The sequence below is a fragment of the Perca flavescens genome, chromosome 10 (genome assembly GCF_004354835.1).
Source record: "Perca flavescens isolate YP-PL-M2 chromosome 10, PFLA_1.0, whole genome shotgun sequence".
In the NCBI taxonomy this organism is placed as follows: Eukaryota; Metazoa; Chordata; class Actinopteri; order Perciformes; family Percidae; genus Perca; species Perca flavescens.
The window spans coordinates 14,401,914-14,419,677 of record NC_041340.1 but is presented as its reverse complement, the minus strand read 5'-3'; the positions used below and the strand labels follow the sequence as shown (position 1 = coordinate 14,419,677).

General features: G+C 39.6%; 3 protein-coding genes and 1 non-coding gene across 6 annotated transcripts; 2 read left to right on the top strand and 2 right to left on the bottom strand.

Annotated features, from left to right (window-relative positions):
• The first annotated feature begins 8,155 nt into the window (after nucleotides 1-8,155).
• On the top strand, nucleotides 8,156-10,770 carry rpl39 (ribosomal protein L39). The gene is made up of 3 exons (XM_028590260.1): nucleotides 8,156-8,266; nucleotides 8,612-8,715; nucleotides 10,575-10,770. The coding sequence occupies exons 1-3, from the start codon at nucleotides 8,264-8,266 to the stop codon at nucleotides 10,621-10,623; spliced, it is 156 nt and encodes a 51-aa protein (XP_028446061.1). The 5' UTR covers nucleotides 8,156-8,263; the 3' UTR covers nucleotides 10,624-10,770.
• LOC114563438 (small nucleolar RNA SNORA69) lies at nucleotides 9,511-9,640 on the top strand. Its single transcript, XR_003693622.1, has one exon. It is a non-coding gene; the product is annotated as a small nucleolar RNA SNORA69 (small nucleolar RNA).
• Nucleotides 10,771-11,370: 600 nt separating the features above from the next.
• On the bottom strand, nucleotides 11,371-13,224 carry sowahd (sosondowah ankyrin repeat domain family d). The gene is made up of 2 exons (XM_028589867.1): nucleotides 12,998-13,224; nucleotides 11,371-12,856 (listed from the first exon to the last, which is right to left on the bottom strand). Exon 2 carries the CDS (start codon nucleotides 12,730-12,732, stop codon nucleotides 11,758-11,760), a length of 975 nt encoding a protein of 324 aa, XP_028445668.1. The 5' UTR covers nucleotides 12,733-12,856; nucleotides 12,998-13,224; the 3' UTR covers nucleotides 11,371-11,757.
• Nucleotides 13,225-13,334: 110 nt separating this feature from the next.
• On the bottom strand, nucleotides 13,335-16,931 carry pttg1 (PTTG1 regulator of sister chromatid separation, securin). Of its 3 annotated transcripts, none has more exons than XM_028589573.1 (6): nucleotides 16,825-16,931; nucleotides 15,053-15,145; nucleotides 14,807-14,943; nucleotides 14,630-14,717; nucleotides 14,114-14,275; nucleotides 13,335-13,476 (listed from the first exon to the last, which is right to left on the bottom strand). In XM_028589573.1, the coding sequence occupies exons 2-6, from the start codon at nucleotides 15,138-15,140 to the stop codon at nucleotides 13,394-13,396; spliced, it is 558 nt and encodes a 185-aa protein (XP_028445374.1). In that variant the 5' UTR covers nucleotides 15,141-15,145; nucleotides 16,825-16,931; the 3' UTR covers nucleotides 13,335-13,393. The 3 variants fall into 3 exon arrangements, with proteins under 3 accessions (XP_028445374.1, XP_028445375.1, XP_028445376.1); XM_028589574.1 differs by lacking the exon at nucleotides 16,825-16,931 and adding an exon at nucleotides 16,703-16,796; XM_028589575.1 differs by lacking the exon at nucleotides 16,825-16,931 and having other exon boundaries at nucleotides 14,807-14,975; nucleotides 15,053-15,144.
• Nucleotides 16,932-17,764: the final 833 nt, after the last annotated feature.

Below are 17,764 nucleotides of genomic sequence, written 5' to 3'. Positions count from 1 at the left end.
ACTGTAATGATAGAGCATGTGGTCTGTTTGCCCGCATGCTGAAACTCGGTTTGATTTCAAAAGAAGTAATATTTTAAGATATATCTTCAGTTTCATTGCACCTTAGGATCAGCAGGCACATGTCATACATGTGCTTCAATAACTTAATATTGACAAATCTGATTGGCTTACATTAAAAAGTGCTACTTATGTGACAAGTAGGTTAAACATCACATAGTAAAAAACGGTAGTTGAATAGTAGAATTCATAGTTTTTTCTGGGTTTATATGTTACTTATACCCTACTTCAACTTAGTACCATCAACATCATGAGTTAAACTGCAATTAAGATGACTAGTGCGGTGCCCGTTGAAAATATGTCTGTTTGGAACGGGCCGACTGCTTGGCCTGTGGTATTGCTAGTTGTAGAATTCTTCAAAACCAAATTGTACCCCAAAATTACTTACAGAAGGACCCCAAACTACTGCATAGCCTATACTACTGACTGCTATATGCTACGTCTACATCAGAGGCAGACATTGTACTACACCGCCTACCAAGAGCCTGGGTCTGTCCGAGGTTTCTTCCTAATAGGGAGTTTTTCCTCCGCCACTGTTGCATTGCTTGCTCTTGGGGGAAATATTAGAATTGTTGGGGTTTTGTAAATTATAGAATGTGGTCTAGACCTAATCTGTAAAGTGTCTCGAGATAACTCTTGATACTATAAATAAAATGTAATTGAACTACTGTATTTACCTGATAGAGAATGCTGCAGATTCAAAATGTCAAAATTGTGATAACAAAATATCACAATGACAATGTGGAGTAATGGCAGTATGCTACCCACCCGGCCATTATGAGAGCTAATCATCAACTACCAGAACCAGACCGTTTGTGTGTGTGTGTGTGTGTGTGTGTGAGAGAGAGAGAGAGACGTTGTATGTGTCTTTTGATCGTTAGCATAGTGCTACTTTGCACATTTCTTTGGGCCTGAGGTGTATGTCACAATTTAGCTGTTCAAAGCTCTGCTGCTCTCTCTCTGTCTCTGTTCCTGCTCACTCAGTGAGCAGAGGGGGAGTGGCCAGCGGCTAGAGCGGCAAAAGCCAATGTGTGCTTCTTTTACCGACGATATCTTTTGCATTTCTTATCCAAACAACATCAAACTTGGCATTGCACTTACTCGTGCCCATACCAAGAAACCTGTCAAGTTTGAAATTCATCGGAATAATTTTGAATTTGAGAGATTTGCGCTTAACACCCAAACAGACAGACAGACATTCCTGCAATTTATAGATAGATGAGTAAAGAAAACTTTGCATAGATAAATAATAAACACTGTGAATAAAGTAGTTTTGTGTCCTATGAAGCAGCTCAATTGGTTGGGGTTAGGCATTTCACCTCCAGTGGTTAAGGTTAGGGTTAGGGGATTGGTCAGGGGATAGGACCTGTACATGTAAGCATGGACGCCTGGCCAATAGTAGTGTGTATGTCGTAGCACCGCCACCTAGTGGTCTGCAGATGCTTTAAGATGTTAAACTGTTGTCGGCGCATTTTTGCTTTTTTGTTGTTTTTTGGTATGTTTTATGATATTTGTGTGACGTTGTTGCATAGAAATAAAATGGCATGATGGCAGTTTATACTTTATCATGGCAACGGTACACCTTTCTGCTACGTTGATTTGAATGGAAATGGCCTTTCTATCCATTTTTATTTCTATGGGTTGGTGTGGTTTGAAAATAGGGCCTGTGTGCAAATGCCTGTAGCCTACTAGTTGCAGCTATAGTATGTTAATGAATATATGTACTGTCTGACATACATTAATACTTGATTGATTTATTTGAAAGTACATTATACTGTAGTCGGAAGTCTATATAATATAAGTATTATTATTATTATTATTATTATTATTCTAAGTGATATTTGTGGCAGACCTTTTTCATTTTTTTTTTATCAAGCACAGTGTAATAATGATGTGTGACCATATAAATATTTCTCAGTTTATTTAAGTTAAGTTAGAAGGTTTAGTTAAGTGAAATAACTTGCTTAGTGTGCTGCTGGAAACAATAATGTGATTATCAGTGAAGTAATTGCTGTGTGTGTTTGTGTTTGTACTTGCAGTTTCACAACGCCATTTTTGGACTAAAATTCTTTACAAGACCTCGGTCTTCAGGAGATATGGACTCTTCTTCGAAGAAGTCCAAACGAAGGAGTGAGAGACCTTCGTCTCCTGAAGACCTCAACCCTCCCACCATCTTGAGGGAGCACGGACGAAGGGGTGAGAGACCTTTGTCTAGTGGAGGCACCAACCCTTCTACCATGAAGGAGCACAGGGAAAGGGGTGAGGGCCCTTTGTCTTGTGCAGAAAACCAGCCCTCTATCACCAGGCAGCAAGAACGAAGGGATGTGAGCTCTTTGTTCATCGTGGGCACCAACCCTTCTACCATCATGAAGGAGCGCAGGCGAAAGGGTGAGAGCCCTCTACCACCAGGCAGCAAGTACAAAGGTTTGAGAACCCTTCGTCGTAATTTTCTAAAGATGACCAGCGTTCTACCACCAGGCAGCAAGAACGAAAGGATGTGAGCTCTTTGTTCTTCGTAGGCACAAACATGAAGGAGCGCAGGCAAAAGGGTGAGAGCCCTCTACCACCAGGCAGCAAGTACGAAGGTTTGAGAGCCCTTCGTCGTCATCTTCTAAAGATGACCAGCGTTCTACCACCAGGCAGCAAGAACGAAAGGATGTGAGCTCTTTGTTCTTTGTAGGCACAAACATGAAGGAGCGCACGCAAAAGGGTGAGAGCCCTTTGTCTTGTGCAGAAAACATGCCCTCTACCACCAGTGCAAGAAAGGAGAGGGAGGTCATTGAAAGAGAAAAGCAGCGTTTGGAGGAGGAGGGTTTAAAAAGAGAAAGAGAGAGGTGTGAAAAGATGAAGAGAAAGAACCAGGAGAAGGAGAGGAAAACGTTTGGTCTGCGTTCAAGAATGTACATTTGGTGGCTCAATGGCAAGATAGACAACATTGCCAGGGACATCCAGTCAACCTTTGTGGATGAGAGCTACCTCCTGCGTCATGGTAAGAAAGTAAACTTACATTTTGTCACATACATTTTCATACAGGTATATGTATAGCCTCTTTTTAGATCACAGTAGATCAGTGGTCGAACAAATATTCAATTTCTTCACTAGTAAAAGTTCCAACACCACTATTTAAAAAAAAAAAAAAAAAAAAAAAACTCCATCACAAGTAAAAGTCCTTCATTTATTTCCTTCAGTCCTAAAAAGTGAAATTATTATAAACTAAATTGATTGAAAGTAAGTAAAAGTAGTCAGAAAACCAGCCCATGTGACTAATACAGGCTAATTACATTACATTGAACCGTTACAATGAAACACACAAGGTGTGTTAATTAGAGGTGTTAGCTAAGATAGCTCTTATCTCACTTATGGCGCCAGGCCAACATGTATTTTTAACAACTTGCAACAAAACAAATCTGTTGACTATTTCCTTTTTGCAGGGTTGTTAGTGTACATCTGGACTCCAGACTTAAAAAAAGCAGAAAAAGAACGTCTGCTTGACCGAAGGAGGGAGCTGGTCATGTACAAACGCAGACAAGAATTTAAGGTGGAGAGTGAAGTGAGGAAGCAAAGAGTGAAGAGGAAGGAAATAAATGCAAAGAAGATGGAGAATATCTCTGAGTTATGCAGCAACTCAGAAAGCCGACATATGTTAAATCTTCGCAACGTGCCAATGCCAGTCAGGTCACAAAAACTCGGACTTGTTAACATATATCAATTAAGATAAAAGTAGAGCAATTAGAAAAATGGCACCAAATAGAGAGAGGTAATTGAGGGAGACGGCAAACTTTTCAGGATTGATAAAACAAGTAAAGAAAAGTAAAATATTCTTTTAAAACATTAGCAACCACCATCAAATATCCGTGTAACCACATGATAACACCCTAGATGTTGTCTTTAATTCAATTATACAGTCAAAGAGCATTGTGCAAATAACAGTGTCCTAACTTAACGCCACCTGACCCAATCTTATTCATCCTAACCTAGGCTAATTTAACCAAGGTTAGCACAACACCTATCCTAATTTAGCTTTGGTTAGGTTCTGGCAAAGACCTTAGGGTCAGGGTTAGACCCTAAAGACAGTAGAAAGAAGAAAGTAAGGCAAGAATAGGTTGAAAATAGTAATAAAAACTTATATAAAAAAAAACACAGTAGAAAGAATGAAGGCAACACTAGGGTGACAAAAGTGAAAAATTCAAATAGCCTAAGCGACAAACTTTGAAAAAAGCAGAATAAAACTTTGAAAAAAGAGACACAAAACTTTGAAGAAGGGCACCCAGATAGCTCAGTTGGTAGAGCGGGCGCCCATATATAGAGGTTTACTCCTTGACGCAGCGGGCCTGGGTTCGACTCCGACCTGCAGCCCTTTGCTGCATGTCATTCCCCCCTTTCATGTCTTCAGCTGTCCTGTAGCAATAAAGGCTGAAAATGCCCCAAAAAAATAATCTTTAAAAAAATAACTTTGAAGATAAAAAGACAGTAGAAAAAAGTAAGGGAGAAAAGCAAGAATAGGTCAAAACAAGCGGAAAAAAAGGTGGACAATCTTCAGAAACGGCGACAAAAACTTTGAAAAAAGTAACTACAGTCTTGTAACTGAAAAACATTTAGCAAAAAATGTCACGTACCCCCTGCAGTTCTCCAAAGTACCCCTAGGGGTACACGTACCCCCATTTGAGAAACACTGGATTAGGCCGGTTACACACTGCACGCGTCTCGCGAGCGTGGCGTTTCTGTTGCGTCTCAGCTGCGTGGATTTTTCTGTGTCCTACACACCAGAAGCGTGTCTGACGCGGCGCTGCTCCTGCTGCTAGATAGGCTACAGGGAGGGCTGATCTCGGGACACAGCGCCGACAGATTCAAACTCTGAAAAATGAGTAAGTGGGCTGTCTGTGTAGCTGTAAAGAGCCTATACAGCCTATCTGATGTTGGACCGTCACTCACGTTGTTATCGTAGCCTATCCTACTACCCTTATATAGACTGATTTGATTAAAGCAAGACAACATCGGCAGTATTGACTGCAAAATATGTTACAGAATATTTCGTTCTGTATGACCAGTGCAACATTTGACCCAGCACCCCCACCACCAGTCCACACTCACAGCTTCAATAAAATAAGATTCTTTACCACCTACTCCTAAAAAGTAATGTTTTTCCTCAAATTTGGAGAGAATCTAAAGTTATTCCTTTACCCAAGCAAGCTAGGGCTGCCTTCACCGGCACTAACGGGCGACCTATTAGTTTGTTGCCTGTTCCTAGCAAACTATTGGAACAATTTGTATTTGACCAGATATAGTGCTACTCTGTTAACAATTTGATCAGGTCACTCAACATGCACTGCACTTACACAAATGACGGATGATTGGTTAAAGGAAATTGATCAGAGGAATATTGTGGGAGCAGTACTGTTAGACTTCAGTGCTACCTTTGATGTCATTGATCACAAATTATTATAGGAAAAACTTGTATGTTATGATTTTGCTGCATCTGCTTTATCATGGATAGAAAATTATTTATCCTACAGAACACAAAGTTTTCTTTAATGGAAGCTTTTCTGACACGAAACATTTAGTGTGGTAAGAGAGTTGCAGATAGCACTAGAATGGATTACTAACAATAGACTATTCCTAAACATGTCAAAGACTAAAAGCATTGTATTTGGTACAGATCATTCCTTGAGCTCTAGGCCTCAACTGAATTTGATGTTGAATAATGTAGCTGTTGAACAAGTAGAGGAAACAAAGCTTGGTTTTCTTAGATTGTAATCTGTTGTGGACAAGACATATATAGATTATCTTGTTGCAAAGATGGGGAGGAATATATGTCATAAAAAGATGCGCAGCTTTTTTAACACCACACCTGACCAAACAAGTCCTGCACACTCTAGTTTTATCACATCTTGACTATTGCCCAATGATATGGTCAAGTGCTGCAAAGAAAAAGATCTAGGTAAACTGCAGCTGGTTCAGAACAGAGCAGCGCATCTTGCCCTTCAATGTCCACTTAGGTCTCTTATATGCTGTCTATGGTATCTACATGCTCCACATTTAATAAACTTTGCCTCCATTTTGTCTAGCCGCATTACCACGGAGACCCAAGGGGGTAAGCTTTGCTTCAGAACTCGAGCCATCTATGGCGCCATTTTGTTGCTAACTGGCCATCACCTCCTGTTAGCATTCCGCTTACCGCCATTTTTTTTTTACGTCACTTGACTGCGAATAACTTTACATCAGAAATGTTTGAAGACTCTATTTGTCCGTTGTTTAGTTCCAAAGAAACACGACAATGTATAAAAGGCTCCATTACCTTGTACCTCACGTTATGGCTCCGTAGCAGACGTTTTTGTAAATATAAGCTAACGATTGTGTCATAACCAAGTGACTTACTGTCGCATAGTAGAGGAATTACCGTATAGTACAGGAAAAACTTGCAGGCAGTTTTGACTTACATGAGATGTTTAGGTTTAATTACTAATGTTAACTAGCATGTTAGTGATCAATAATTAGCCTGTGCCCATGTTATCTCCTTACATCCACCTACACTCTCCGTATCTGTAAGATTGGGAATGATTGAGATTTCTCTTGGCACAGCTACCAGAAGACTTACAACTTTCAGACACGTTGCTCACGTCACATTCTCTCAGTTGGAGGCTGCGCAGTAAAGCTGGCCATCACCGGAAAAGTGATTCTAATATCCTTCACTGGTAAATGAACTTGCACTTCCTGAAGTCTAGGATTAGATATTTTGTTTTTTCTTCAGAGTACTCCTATGACGGAATAGTAATTGTATTTAATCAACTTAAATATGTATCATTAGAGCACTAGATTTGACCCAAATTGAACTTATAATGCGTACCCTGCTTAAGTTGATATTAACATAGTAAACCTTAGGCCTTAGGGGCCCTCAGTGTCTGCAGCAGCTGTCCACTTTACCCAGGTGCTAATCTACCTTTAGTTCAACACATTTGGATCTGTTCAGATAAACATACATACTATATGCATTTCCGCTTTATTGTGGCTAGGATCAGTAGGGATACAACACAGGCAGGTAGTGGTGGATGCAGTACTCAGATTTTCTTACAAAAATGACCCCAGAAGCCTTAGTAGTGTGTTTATACTTACCGTATATTTTAATCTAGTTCCTACATTGTTTTCCTATACAGTAAAATTACTGGGGGCTCTAACCTCAGTATGCTCTTTAAGTATAAGTAGTAATACCAAGATGTAAAAGTACTGAAGTATCATCATGTCAAATGTAAAAGCATTCACTATACACATGACTTTTTATTACAGTATATTGTATTAATATGAGCATTAAGCAGAGTTTTAATGTTGCAGCAGGTTGAGCTGAAGCCAATTAACTACTTTAATTAGTTTTGGGTAGTCTCATCCATAGGAATATATTTTTTTTTACACTTTTATATGTTTTGTATGTAATGTTTTTATCTGCAAAGTAACAGAAGTGGAGCAAACAGTGCAACATTTCCCCAGTAGTAGTAGAAGTATAAAGTAGCATAATGTAGTAAACATACCTCAGAACTGTATTTAAGTAGACACATCACACATACTGGCTGAAGGTCCTAAGATTCTTTTTTGTTGTTGATGCTGCTTTACATCCCATTTTTTTTTTTTATTAACAACATTCAAAGACAGGCAGTCAGAACAGAAATAAACAAAACACAAACATATATTATGCCAGGGGGATTGCACTTAAATAACAAATACATTTAGTTTTTAGAATATTTAGAAATTTAGAAATTTAATGTTTGAGTTAATTTTTGAATATTAAAAAGGTGGTTTGTGGGTGGCAAATTTAGACTTATTAATATGAAATTTAGCGAGTAACAATATCAAACTGTAGTATTTATTTGTCTTGATGGAAGTGTAAGAAAAAGAACCCAAACAATACATTTTCATGTGACAAGGAAAATTCATAGTTGTGTTGGGAAATAAATGTACTGACATCCTGCCCAAAAATACAGGAGCTAGAACCAGAACACATTGAACAGGACGCATGTTAACCATAGACTGTTAATATTAATAATATACAGTCTATGATGTTAACTAACCCTCCCAATGGTGTCGCTGTGTGTAGAACTCCTAGGTAGAGGGTAGAACTTGGAGCCAGTTGGACGGACGCTTATTGGATAAAAGGGCTGACGTCACTTCCTTCTCTCTCTTCGGCCACCGCCATAGTCGGGAAAGGACTGGGGACAAAATGGTAAATACAAAATCTTTAAACATCCATTTCAGCAGCCCATGTAAACCCACACGACTATATTGTGTGATTAATAAATCTGTCACTAGTACATCATACATATGTATGTTGTTTAAAAAAAGGAATATAAGCATATTAAAGCGGCTCAATGATGCTAGCTGGTTCCCACTGTGTAGAGCTACGCATGTTAGCCTGTAACTCCCTTTATGTATGTTAGCTGCTTGCTTATTTATTTATACTTCGTAAATGCTTTAAATGTGTTATTTTAAACTCTGAGTTGTATAACGTTGGCTCGAAACGCTATCTGTACGTTGACCTGGTATTAATGGCGCGCTTTGTTGTTTCTAGTCGTCCCACAAGACTTTCAGGATCAAGCGCTTCCTCGCAAAGAAGCAGAAACAGAACAGGCCCATTCCTCAGTGGATCAGAATGAAGACTGGAAACAAGATCAGGTGAGTCTATAATGCGTTTGTGTTTATTTGTACTGTGCACCATATGAAAGTTGAAGCTGCCATGTAGCTAGTGCAAGTTTGTAACGTTACATGTGGACACAGCGTATGGAATAACGTTAACGTTCGTCAACATTGAGTCACTCATATTCACACTCATTTGCCAATTTATTAGGTACACCTAAGTTGACTCCTGCAGTTCAATACAACAAGCAATCATTTCTAACCTAATTTTAATGATCAAGATGCTCACATGTATTGGGTCAGATGGGAAATGAAATACATTATACAAAAGCACAATGAGTAACAACCATATTTATCCATTTGAATCTCATTTTGTGCAGAATATATAAAATAAGAATATAAGAGTAATGTTTGGTTATGCGTTACATATTATTTTTTAAAGAGCAGAAAAAACGTTATAACTCTACAAACAATACAATTCTACAGCACCACAAACTATAGCCACGAAAATGACCATAAAATGGAACATAGTTTAGACTGTAGACCTTTATGAATTGGTAATTAAGTGACTATAAAAAAATACCTATATGATGGACTGCCATGTTTACTTAATCAATTATTTCCACAATGAAGTTTATTGAGCATTCAAAAGAAGAAATGTCTCCTAAGGTGTAGAGGATGGTTAAATCTTCTGAGAACTTGTCTGTTTTAATAGTTTTAAAATGGCGCTTCATTTTAAAATAGCGCTTCATTTTCTCAGCTCTCCGATATTTAGTGCAAAGATGTACGACTGGCTGACTAATGCAGAGAAGGAGCAGGTACTTAATGTCATGTAAAGCAGGTCTGCAATTGCAGCACTCCATTGCAGTAGAGTGCTGTCATTAACCCTGCTGAGAGCATCTTTCTGCAACAGAGCTGACTCCTGCTCACTGTGGTGATGAGGAAGCTCTGTAGCTGAACATTTCACTGTTTGACCAAAATGGCTGATCTGCTCACTAAATTGCTCTCCTGAAGGATTTCAATGGTGTTTGTTTTTTCTGAAATTACTATGGTCTGGAACAATTCTCATAATGGCCACAATGATTTAGTGCCAGTGGAAAGTGATTGTGTCATTGTTTCTTTGGAGTTGGGATTTACAAGTAAGATTTAAAAAAAAAAAAAAAAAAAAAAAAAAGATTATTGCAGTGACCTGAAGTGATTGACGATATATCACACAGGCTTGGGATGTCAGTTTGTGGCCTCTGAAATAAGAGCAGCATCAACAGAATTTGCATAGTTTCAACTAAACTCATTTGAATGAGAAGACTGGGATCATCTGTAGTAGCTATGGACTTCCTAGTTGGTTTTGACATCTCCAAGAAAATAAGTAAGAACACCATTAATACAGGACTGGGAAAATGCCTATTAAAAACCAAAAAGCTTGGATGTAAAAATCAATTTTCACACCTAATTAGCAAGATGTGGATGCAGTGGCTCCATGACACTTTATCATAGTCAGTGAAGTAATTGCCACTAAATTGCACAAGCAACAGACTACAGGGGTGATATGCATGTTTCAATGTCTATCATGAATATGGGACACCAGTTCCCAGACCATACATCTCATGGTGCAGAGCAGTTTTTTTTTGTTTTTTTTAAATCCCTTAAAACGTTATACCAAGCTTTACTAGTCAACCTTGATCTCAGCTCAATTGATGTGTGTATGTAGTAGCCACACTGTCAGAATAAAGGTTTCCCTCTTTTGTTAAGTTAAATAGTAACTTTTTCTGTTAGAGGGTAGTTGAAACATTTTACAGCCCTCAGTTAAATTTTTTTTTTTGTTCCACTCAATGTTTAACAGTTTTATAGTTAATTTGTCATTGTAGCATACCTGAAATGTTTGTTTCTAATGTTTTCAGGTACAACTCCAAGAGGAGACACTGGAGGAGGACCAAGCTCGGCCTGTAAACATGAGGGTCCCTGGATCCAAGCATCCCAACATCTGCTGGGCCTGACCACAGGGAGGGAGCCATGTTATCTGGACCAGCAGTCATTTTGTACAGATACTCTGGTTATGTTCATGTTTGACAATAAAAGATCTGTGATCAAACTTGATGAGGCTGTACAGCCTTTTTTTTTTTTTATTTACAGACTGTTTTTCTGAGGCAAACTTTACATTAGAGGGTTGCTACTGACCGCTCTGTAGGAAGACAAGCACTCTGAAAGGGTTTCACTCTCCTGACCACAGGCCTTTCATGCAACTGCACTTTTTAAGAGGAGAATTTCTATGACAGTTTCATGGAAGATTGTGGTTATTTCTTGTTTGGCCACTACTAAGCGCTGTCTTTATTGCTTGTGCCAAAGACGGCACTGTTATTCTAGAAGTTGAATCTAATAGCAGGACAAACTATGAAATGTTTACTTAAGTGGTTTGCCATGTCAGCAATCCCTAACATTGAATTGTTCACAAGCAGAACTGGGTAGGTCGGAAGAAACAGAAACTCTGTGTATATACAGTAAGCGTTTTTATTAGTTAGGTTCAGTGAAAGTTAATGCAAAGTAATCTAATCAAGTGCCAGTACTTTTACTGGATGAGGACTCCCTGATAAGCAATACTGATATTAAATAGGTCACAGGTGAAATGGTGCAATGGCTCCAACCTTTTAACTTGAGGCCCCCTAATGTAGCTATCTATTCCTCTATCACAAGTTGTGAGCATTTCTTTTGAAAGATTTGAGACTTCAAGGGGGGTTAAGTATTTGACAACAAAAGCAAACCTTTAAAAGTTATCCCTTTGATCATCACTGTTTATTTCTGCTTATTCAATCCTAAAAATGTTCTTATAAAACGGGATTTTGCAGGAATGTGTTTACGTTAACTTGTTCTGACGAATTTACTAGAAGGGTTTGTCTTGAAAGAGCAACGTGGGTTGCTCTATAATGAATGTTAGGATTTAAATTACAATTGTTTTTAAGAACTGTAAAGATTCAATAAGCAGAAATGACTTGGTAAGATGTTTGCCCCACATAGGGTTAGGAACCACTACAACAGTGAACGGACTGAAGTAACGCACATATTTGGAGGCTTCTGTCATAACCACACTCAGCGTTTGTTCCCAAGAAATGAAAACGAGGGTAGCAGCTTTCTTAAAGACCCAAACCCCCAGCTGCTCTCTGTCTTAGTCGGGTCAAATGAGTTCATGTGATCTGTCTCTCCATGATCGACCTCATCATATGCGCTCATGTTCATTGCGCCGGCGCTGTTGTTGTTGACGTTTTTGTTGACATTTTGCGCACATCCATATCCGTGCTCTTCATCCCAGGTCCCCAGCAGCTCCTTCATCTCCAGCGGGGCGTCTCCCTCCAGATACTGCCAGGCTCTCTTTCCATTGTAGTCCATGGCATCTACGTTGGCGCTGAAAGCTCCGACCAGCAGCTTGATGACCATGTACTGCCTGTGCATGCTGGCGACATGCAGCGGGGTGAGCCCGCCGCTGCCCCGCACGTTCACATTCACCGGGATCCCCGCACTTTCTGCGTGCTTTAAAAGTTTGAGCAGTGTCTCGTCCTGTCCTCTCTTGGCCAGCCAGTGCAGGACCGAGTACCCGCTGATGAAATCCTTCCTGGTTAACAGATAGGGGTCCTCGGAGATGAACTCCAGTATGGTTTCATAGTTGCCCTCCACTGCAGACAGCATCCACGCGTGCTCCATCGGATACAAAGCCCAGCCTTCGTCCTGCTCGGAGCACACGCTTTGCGTTTGTGACAGTACGCTACTAAACCCGCTGTGTGTCGGATTGCTTAAAAGCAACTCTTTCAGGTAATTTTTACGCATAGCGGGTGTGAGCGAGCCTCTCTCCGGCGCCTCCCTCTGAAGTCCTCCCGGTGCCGAGCTGTCAGTGACTTCCATCTGCCTCTGCAGCCTCGACCTACGCTGGAAAGCGCTGGGCAAGACATACCGAGAGAGTCGCTCCACAACGGTGCCCTGTCTGGACATCCCGCAGCCGTGGGTGGCATTACTGACAGCTGATTCAGATCCAGTGGAGTCACATCCATCATCCGACCTGCCCTCATACATGCTGCTTGGCTCCCTGCACGTTGAGTCCAACGCTACTTCCTTTAGACAACACCCCGACGATAGTAGGCTAATGTCAAATTATAAACTCGGGACAGTTTCCCCTCCACTCGACTCATTCAGTGTCCTGGGAGGAAAGTTTATTTTAATATATGCACACAAAACGTTTAAGAAATGCAAACATGTAATTGAAAGTTTAACGTCTTAAGAGCAAACAAACCCAACTTCTTCAGGTTTAGGAGGTTGCTGCCACGCCGATGTTGCTCACCTGTTCGGTGTCCTAACAAGCGCACACCGATCCGTGACCGAGTCTCCAGTTGTAGCGAGCATTCAGTCCCTGTCAAACGTTATAGGTAAACTGATAGTTATTTTAAAAAGGTAGTCTACCAAATACTTAGCTATAGATTTAAGCCGCTATCTTCCTCATTTCCTCTAATGAGGAACTGAAACAGTTCATTCTAATCTCATTCTCAGGCACAAACCAATGGCGAGAATCCCTCACATGTGACCACTGATGGACTTCTAAAAGCAGGAAGTAAGTACAACTCACTTTCCTGACACCCAACCATAACTAAAACTGCAAACCAAATAAAAGTGATAGCAGGGACAGATAAAAACAAAAACCTTTATTTCGGTAAAAACTAACAAAAACATGCATCAACATTCAGTCCATAAAAGATTCTGGAGGAAGTTCAACAGTCAGCTCATCGAGTGTTTGAAGAAAGGCATCCAGCTCTGAGCAATGACCTGGAGATGGGGTGGGGGGATGAGAGAACAGGTTAATGATAGAGTAGGTTAAATATACCTGTAGTTAATGATACATTTGTAGTTTCAAACCAAACATGTGCCCCAAACTTAATGGCTACGGCTGCCAGACCGTTCTTATTTAGTGCTGCATGTTTTTGAAATCTGTCCATTATTCACATCAGACAGGTTAACATTTAATTTACTAGAACTGTTACTCCACATAATTGCAACTTATTTATATAGCACCAGGGTTACAAAGTGCTTCAAATATTACAAAATAGGGCAGACCTTCACAAGCAGCAAGGACGGATCATTGTCAACCTAAGTAGAGCAGTCTCAATGCTGTGTTTTGTTAAAAGCCATATTGGAACTCTTCAATTAAAATTACATACTATATAAACAAAATTTGCAAGTGATCAGATTTTAACCACTTTAATATGATGATTGTAGACAAATTTTGCAAATCGATGAGAATTGTGGCAATCCTGGATTTCTTTTAACTTTCTTCTTCAATAGGATGATACAATTTTATCCACTCTGTGCTTGAGTTTATTAAACTGAGACGGATACTTTTAAAAGGTTGTTTTTTCCAATCTCCAAACTAATTTTACATCCAGCCCTAATAAGAAGTTGATACCTGAACGTGTTGGCATCTTTACAGGCGACAGGTTTGGGAGTGGAACAATCATTTCCAGGTCCTCTTCACACAGATGTGGAGCTTGTGGGAAACAGGCCAGTCCAGGCAGAGCATAGCTACTGAGAGGAATCAAATCCTCAGGTATGCTGTACTTCTCAAACTCTGGAAAATATACATCAAAACTCACATTTTAAAAACAGCCATATCATGGGTGAATGAACCTTACACATTGAGTAATTAACATGTTTGGCATGTGCAAGGTCTCTTCTGTAGATTAGCCTTAATGGGCCAAGTCCTGAGGGAATAAACCATTAATGGACTTGAGGAAGCAAAACTAATGGGATGCTGCAGTCATTTCTGATTAAGCAGCATTTTATAACTCTAGCCCATACCTGAAATGTTTGATAGCTGATGTGTTTTTTCCTGCATGACTTTTATAAACTGCATTACTGTAAACATTTTAAACACAAACTTCTTTGGTAGCACCAGAAGCACTACTAAAGGAATCATAATTACCTAGTGGGTCATAAGGGATGAACTTTTCAATTTCTGGATATTCTTCCACTTTGGAGTTTTGGCCTGAAGCCTGTTTGACTTTAGTTTCCTGTAGGGAACACAACATTACAGCTATAGAGCAAATATGTCACAGTACAGCTTGACATTACTTTTAGTTTGTAACTCAGTTATTCCAACCTGTGGCTTTAAGAGTTTCTTCTCTTGTGTGTTGACGGCAGGGGTTAGGATTTTTTTGTTGACAGCACCAAAAACCTTACGACCAGATGGCAGAGGAGTGTGTAAGGTATTGGCAGTCATAGGAGATACAAGTTTCTCTGGTTGGGGGAAAAAAAGAAAAAAGCAAAGACTAATGCACATTTCCACATGGACCAATATTATTGCGAGAACAAAAAATATCTCTGAACTAGGTTGGCATTTCCATACCTGGAGCCGACTGAAGCCGCTGTCGCATCTTCAGAGTAGGTGGATAAAGACATGCATTTTCCCGCTCTGCAAAGATTATGTCAGCCATTGTATCTGAAAACAATCAGATATTAGCTACTGCAACACCTTACAAGTCATGGAAGAGACTGACAGACATTTTGACACAAAGCAAGACGAGCACAGACCTATTCACAGGGCCCTGGTATTGTGCATGCATGCTCATGGGACACTTAACTAAATGGAACCAAGCAATCATTAAAGTGATAGTTAATGAGAAAAGAGAAGCGCATACATTTTCCTGTTTTATCAATCTAGATTGTTTTTGGTGCGAGTTGCCCAGTGTTTGATATATCGGCCATAGAGAGGTTTGCCTTATGTTGAATACGGACCTAGTTGGAAATACTTCCTACACAAAGGTCTGTGGATTATCTTCAGTAACCTGGTCATGATTTCTGGAACGAAACATTGCCGTTTCAAATGCATTTTTTTGTTGGTGCTTTGAGTGTTACAAGCCAAGTGCCATCTAGTTTCATTATATTTGAGAGAAGGCAGACATCTCTACAGCCCATATCTCCAACACAGAGCAACTTACACCAAAAACTAGTTAGATTGATTAAAGGCACTACAGAACAGGTAAGGGGAAAAATATGCATTTTTGATTTTGGGGTTAACAGTTAAAATAAAAAAATTAAAAAAAGTAGTGGTTTTGTACTGTTGTAGCCTACAAGTAACTCCAAGGCATCACTGGGGCTTTGATTGGCCCTTTTCACTTTATTCTAACATGTTTAGAGACAAAGACATTAAAATAATTGGTTGCATTCCAAAAATGCGTGAATGTTAAATTTTGACTTGACATTTTGATAATCAATATCCACTTACTAGCTTTTATTCTGTCACGGTCTTAATCAACACATAGCTAACTCAGTTCTCACAACTGTGCCAACAAACTCCATCCACTTAGGTTACAGGAGCACGCGTACTTCGTGTTATTAGGCTCCAAAAACACATTAGAGTTGTGGCATTTTTTTCTGGATCAGATCATTGGAAATTAAAAACTAGAATAAAAAGATCATTGGGTTCCAATATGGCAGGTAACGTTAGCCAGCCTGTGTTTACTCAGCTTTTGACACTACACATTCAAAGTAAAGTGCAACTAATCGCCAATCTGGAAGTGTTACAGCACTTCGTAGCTGTAGCTACGGATAATGAAGGACACTGATCCTCTGCTGAAATACAAGCTGGCTGACTTTATCCTCCGTTTTGGGTTTAACGTTAGCACTGTCACTTCACTCTGCTGTTTTGTGGCTACTCTTCAACACCAATTACCGTTAGTTTAATTTTGGTTTGTCATGGCAACGAGTTAAAGACAAGTTAACTTTCCACAAAACCGTAAAGTTAACCATTACGTCTCTGCTGCTAACGTTAACGTCTGTCGTTATATTTAACGATAGCTAACGTTAAAGTTTCAAAAAGCCAACCTTAACCATAACCAGCCAACCTACTGCCATTTAACAGCCAAACAATGTTAACGTTGATTGACTTAACGTTAGCTTAATTAACGCTATCAATTTTTGCTGTGCTGAAGTTAAGGATACAAATTAAATATTGCCGAAAAACAAAAGCTAACGTTAAGCTAGCTAGCTAGCTTACCTTGGTCACGTCTTCGTTAGTTTATAAAAACGTATATAGCTAGGCATGATCTCACGGTCTAAGTAAGAAAGCGGATACATGCCACAGTAACTTTGATACACCGGTATTGTCGTTAACGTTACCTCGATCAGGTGTGCTAACGCTGTTGGCTGCTCTCCTCTCAGACAAGAAAGTTGTTATGGTCTGAAAATGTTGTGACGCCACCGGCTCCTTTTTAAATTCACCGCCTTCGTCCTATTGGTCGCTGTAGCAGATGATTTGGGCTGCATTTAGTGCTCCTCGGATAGTCCCATTTCCCGAGTTGGAAAGTCGTCCTTCTGCTGCAATAATGAATAATAGGCTATATATATGTTATCAGGGGTTAATGTTAATAAATGTGTTTAGCAACTAAGGTTACAACTTACAACCTAATACCCTATTGCAAATTACATGTGAGCAAAACATATATTATATGCAATGCATTAATAAAAACTTTCTTACCATTGCCAGTTACTTTCGTCCGCTATAAGTCCTATGGCTGCCTCTTATACAGTCTATGGTCATATATAAGTTAATTGTATCTATGGTGTATGATGGCTGCACCTAATATTTTGAAATCACATTAAAACATCTTTGTTGCGTTCAGTGTTTCCCGTGGTTTAATCACAGCTATGGGTTTAAGGTTTAATTTCCACTTGCTGTCTATGCTTGCTGCTGAATAATAATCTTTTGTAACGTTCAATGACTGTGGTTCACTTCCATTCGCACTGGACGACACCATGAAGGCATCCTGTGGGGGAGCTCAGTGGGTAGCGCTCATTTCGAATCATAATTATAGAAGATTTTTTTTTTTTTCAAAACACGAGCCGGAGTGCACATCGCGTTGACAATGAATTCGAAGATTTTCATTTAAATAAATGTCTGTTAAGTCATCTATTCATCTATCGCTGAAGAAGGTACAATGGGTCTATGGCCCACTGATTAAAATATTGAAATATTTACAGTATTACCAGCTTGGTGTCTGGCGCAATGAGTCATTGGTCTGGCGTGACAATTCCGGGAATAACATGTATTATAGTTTTT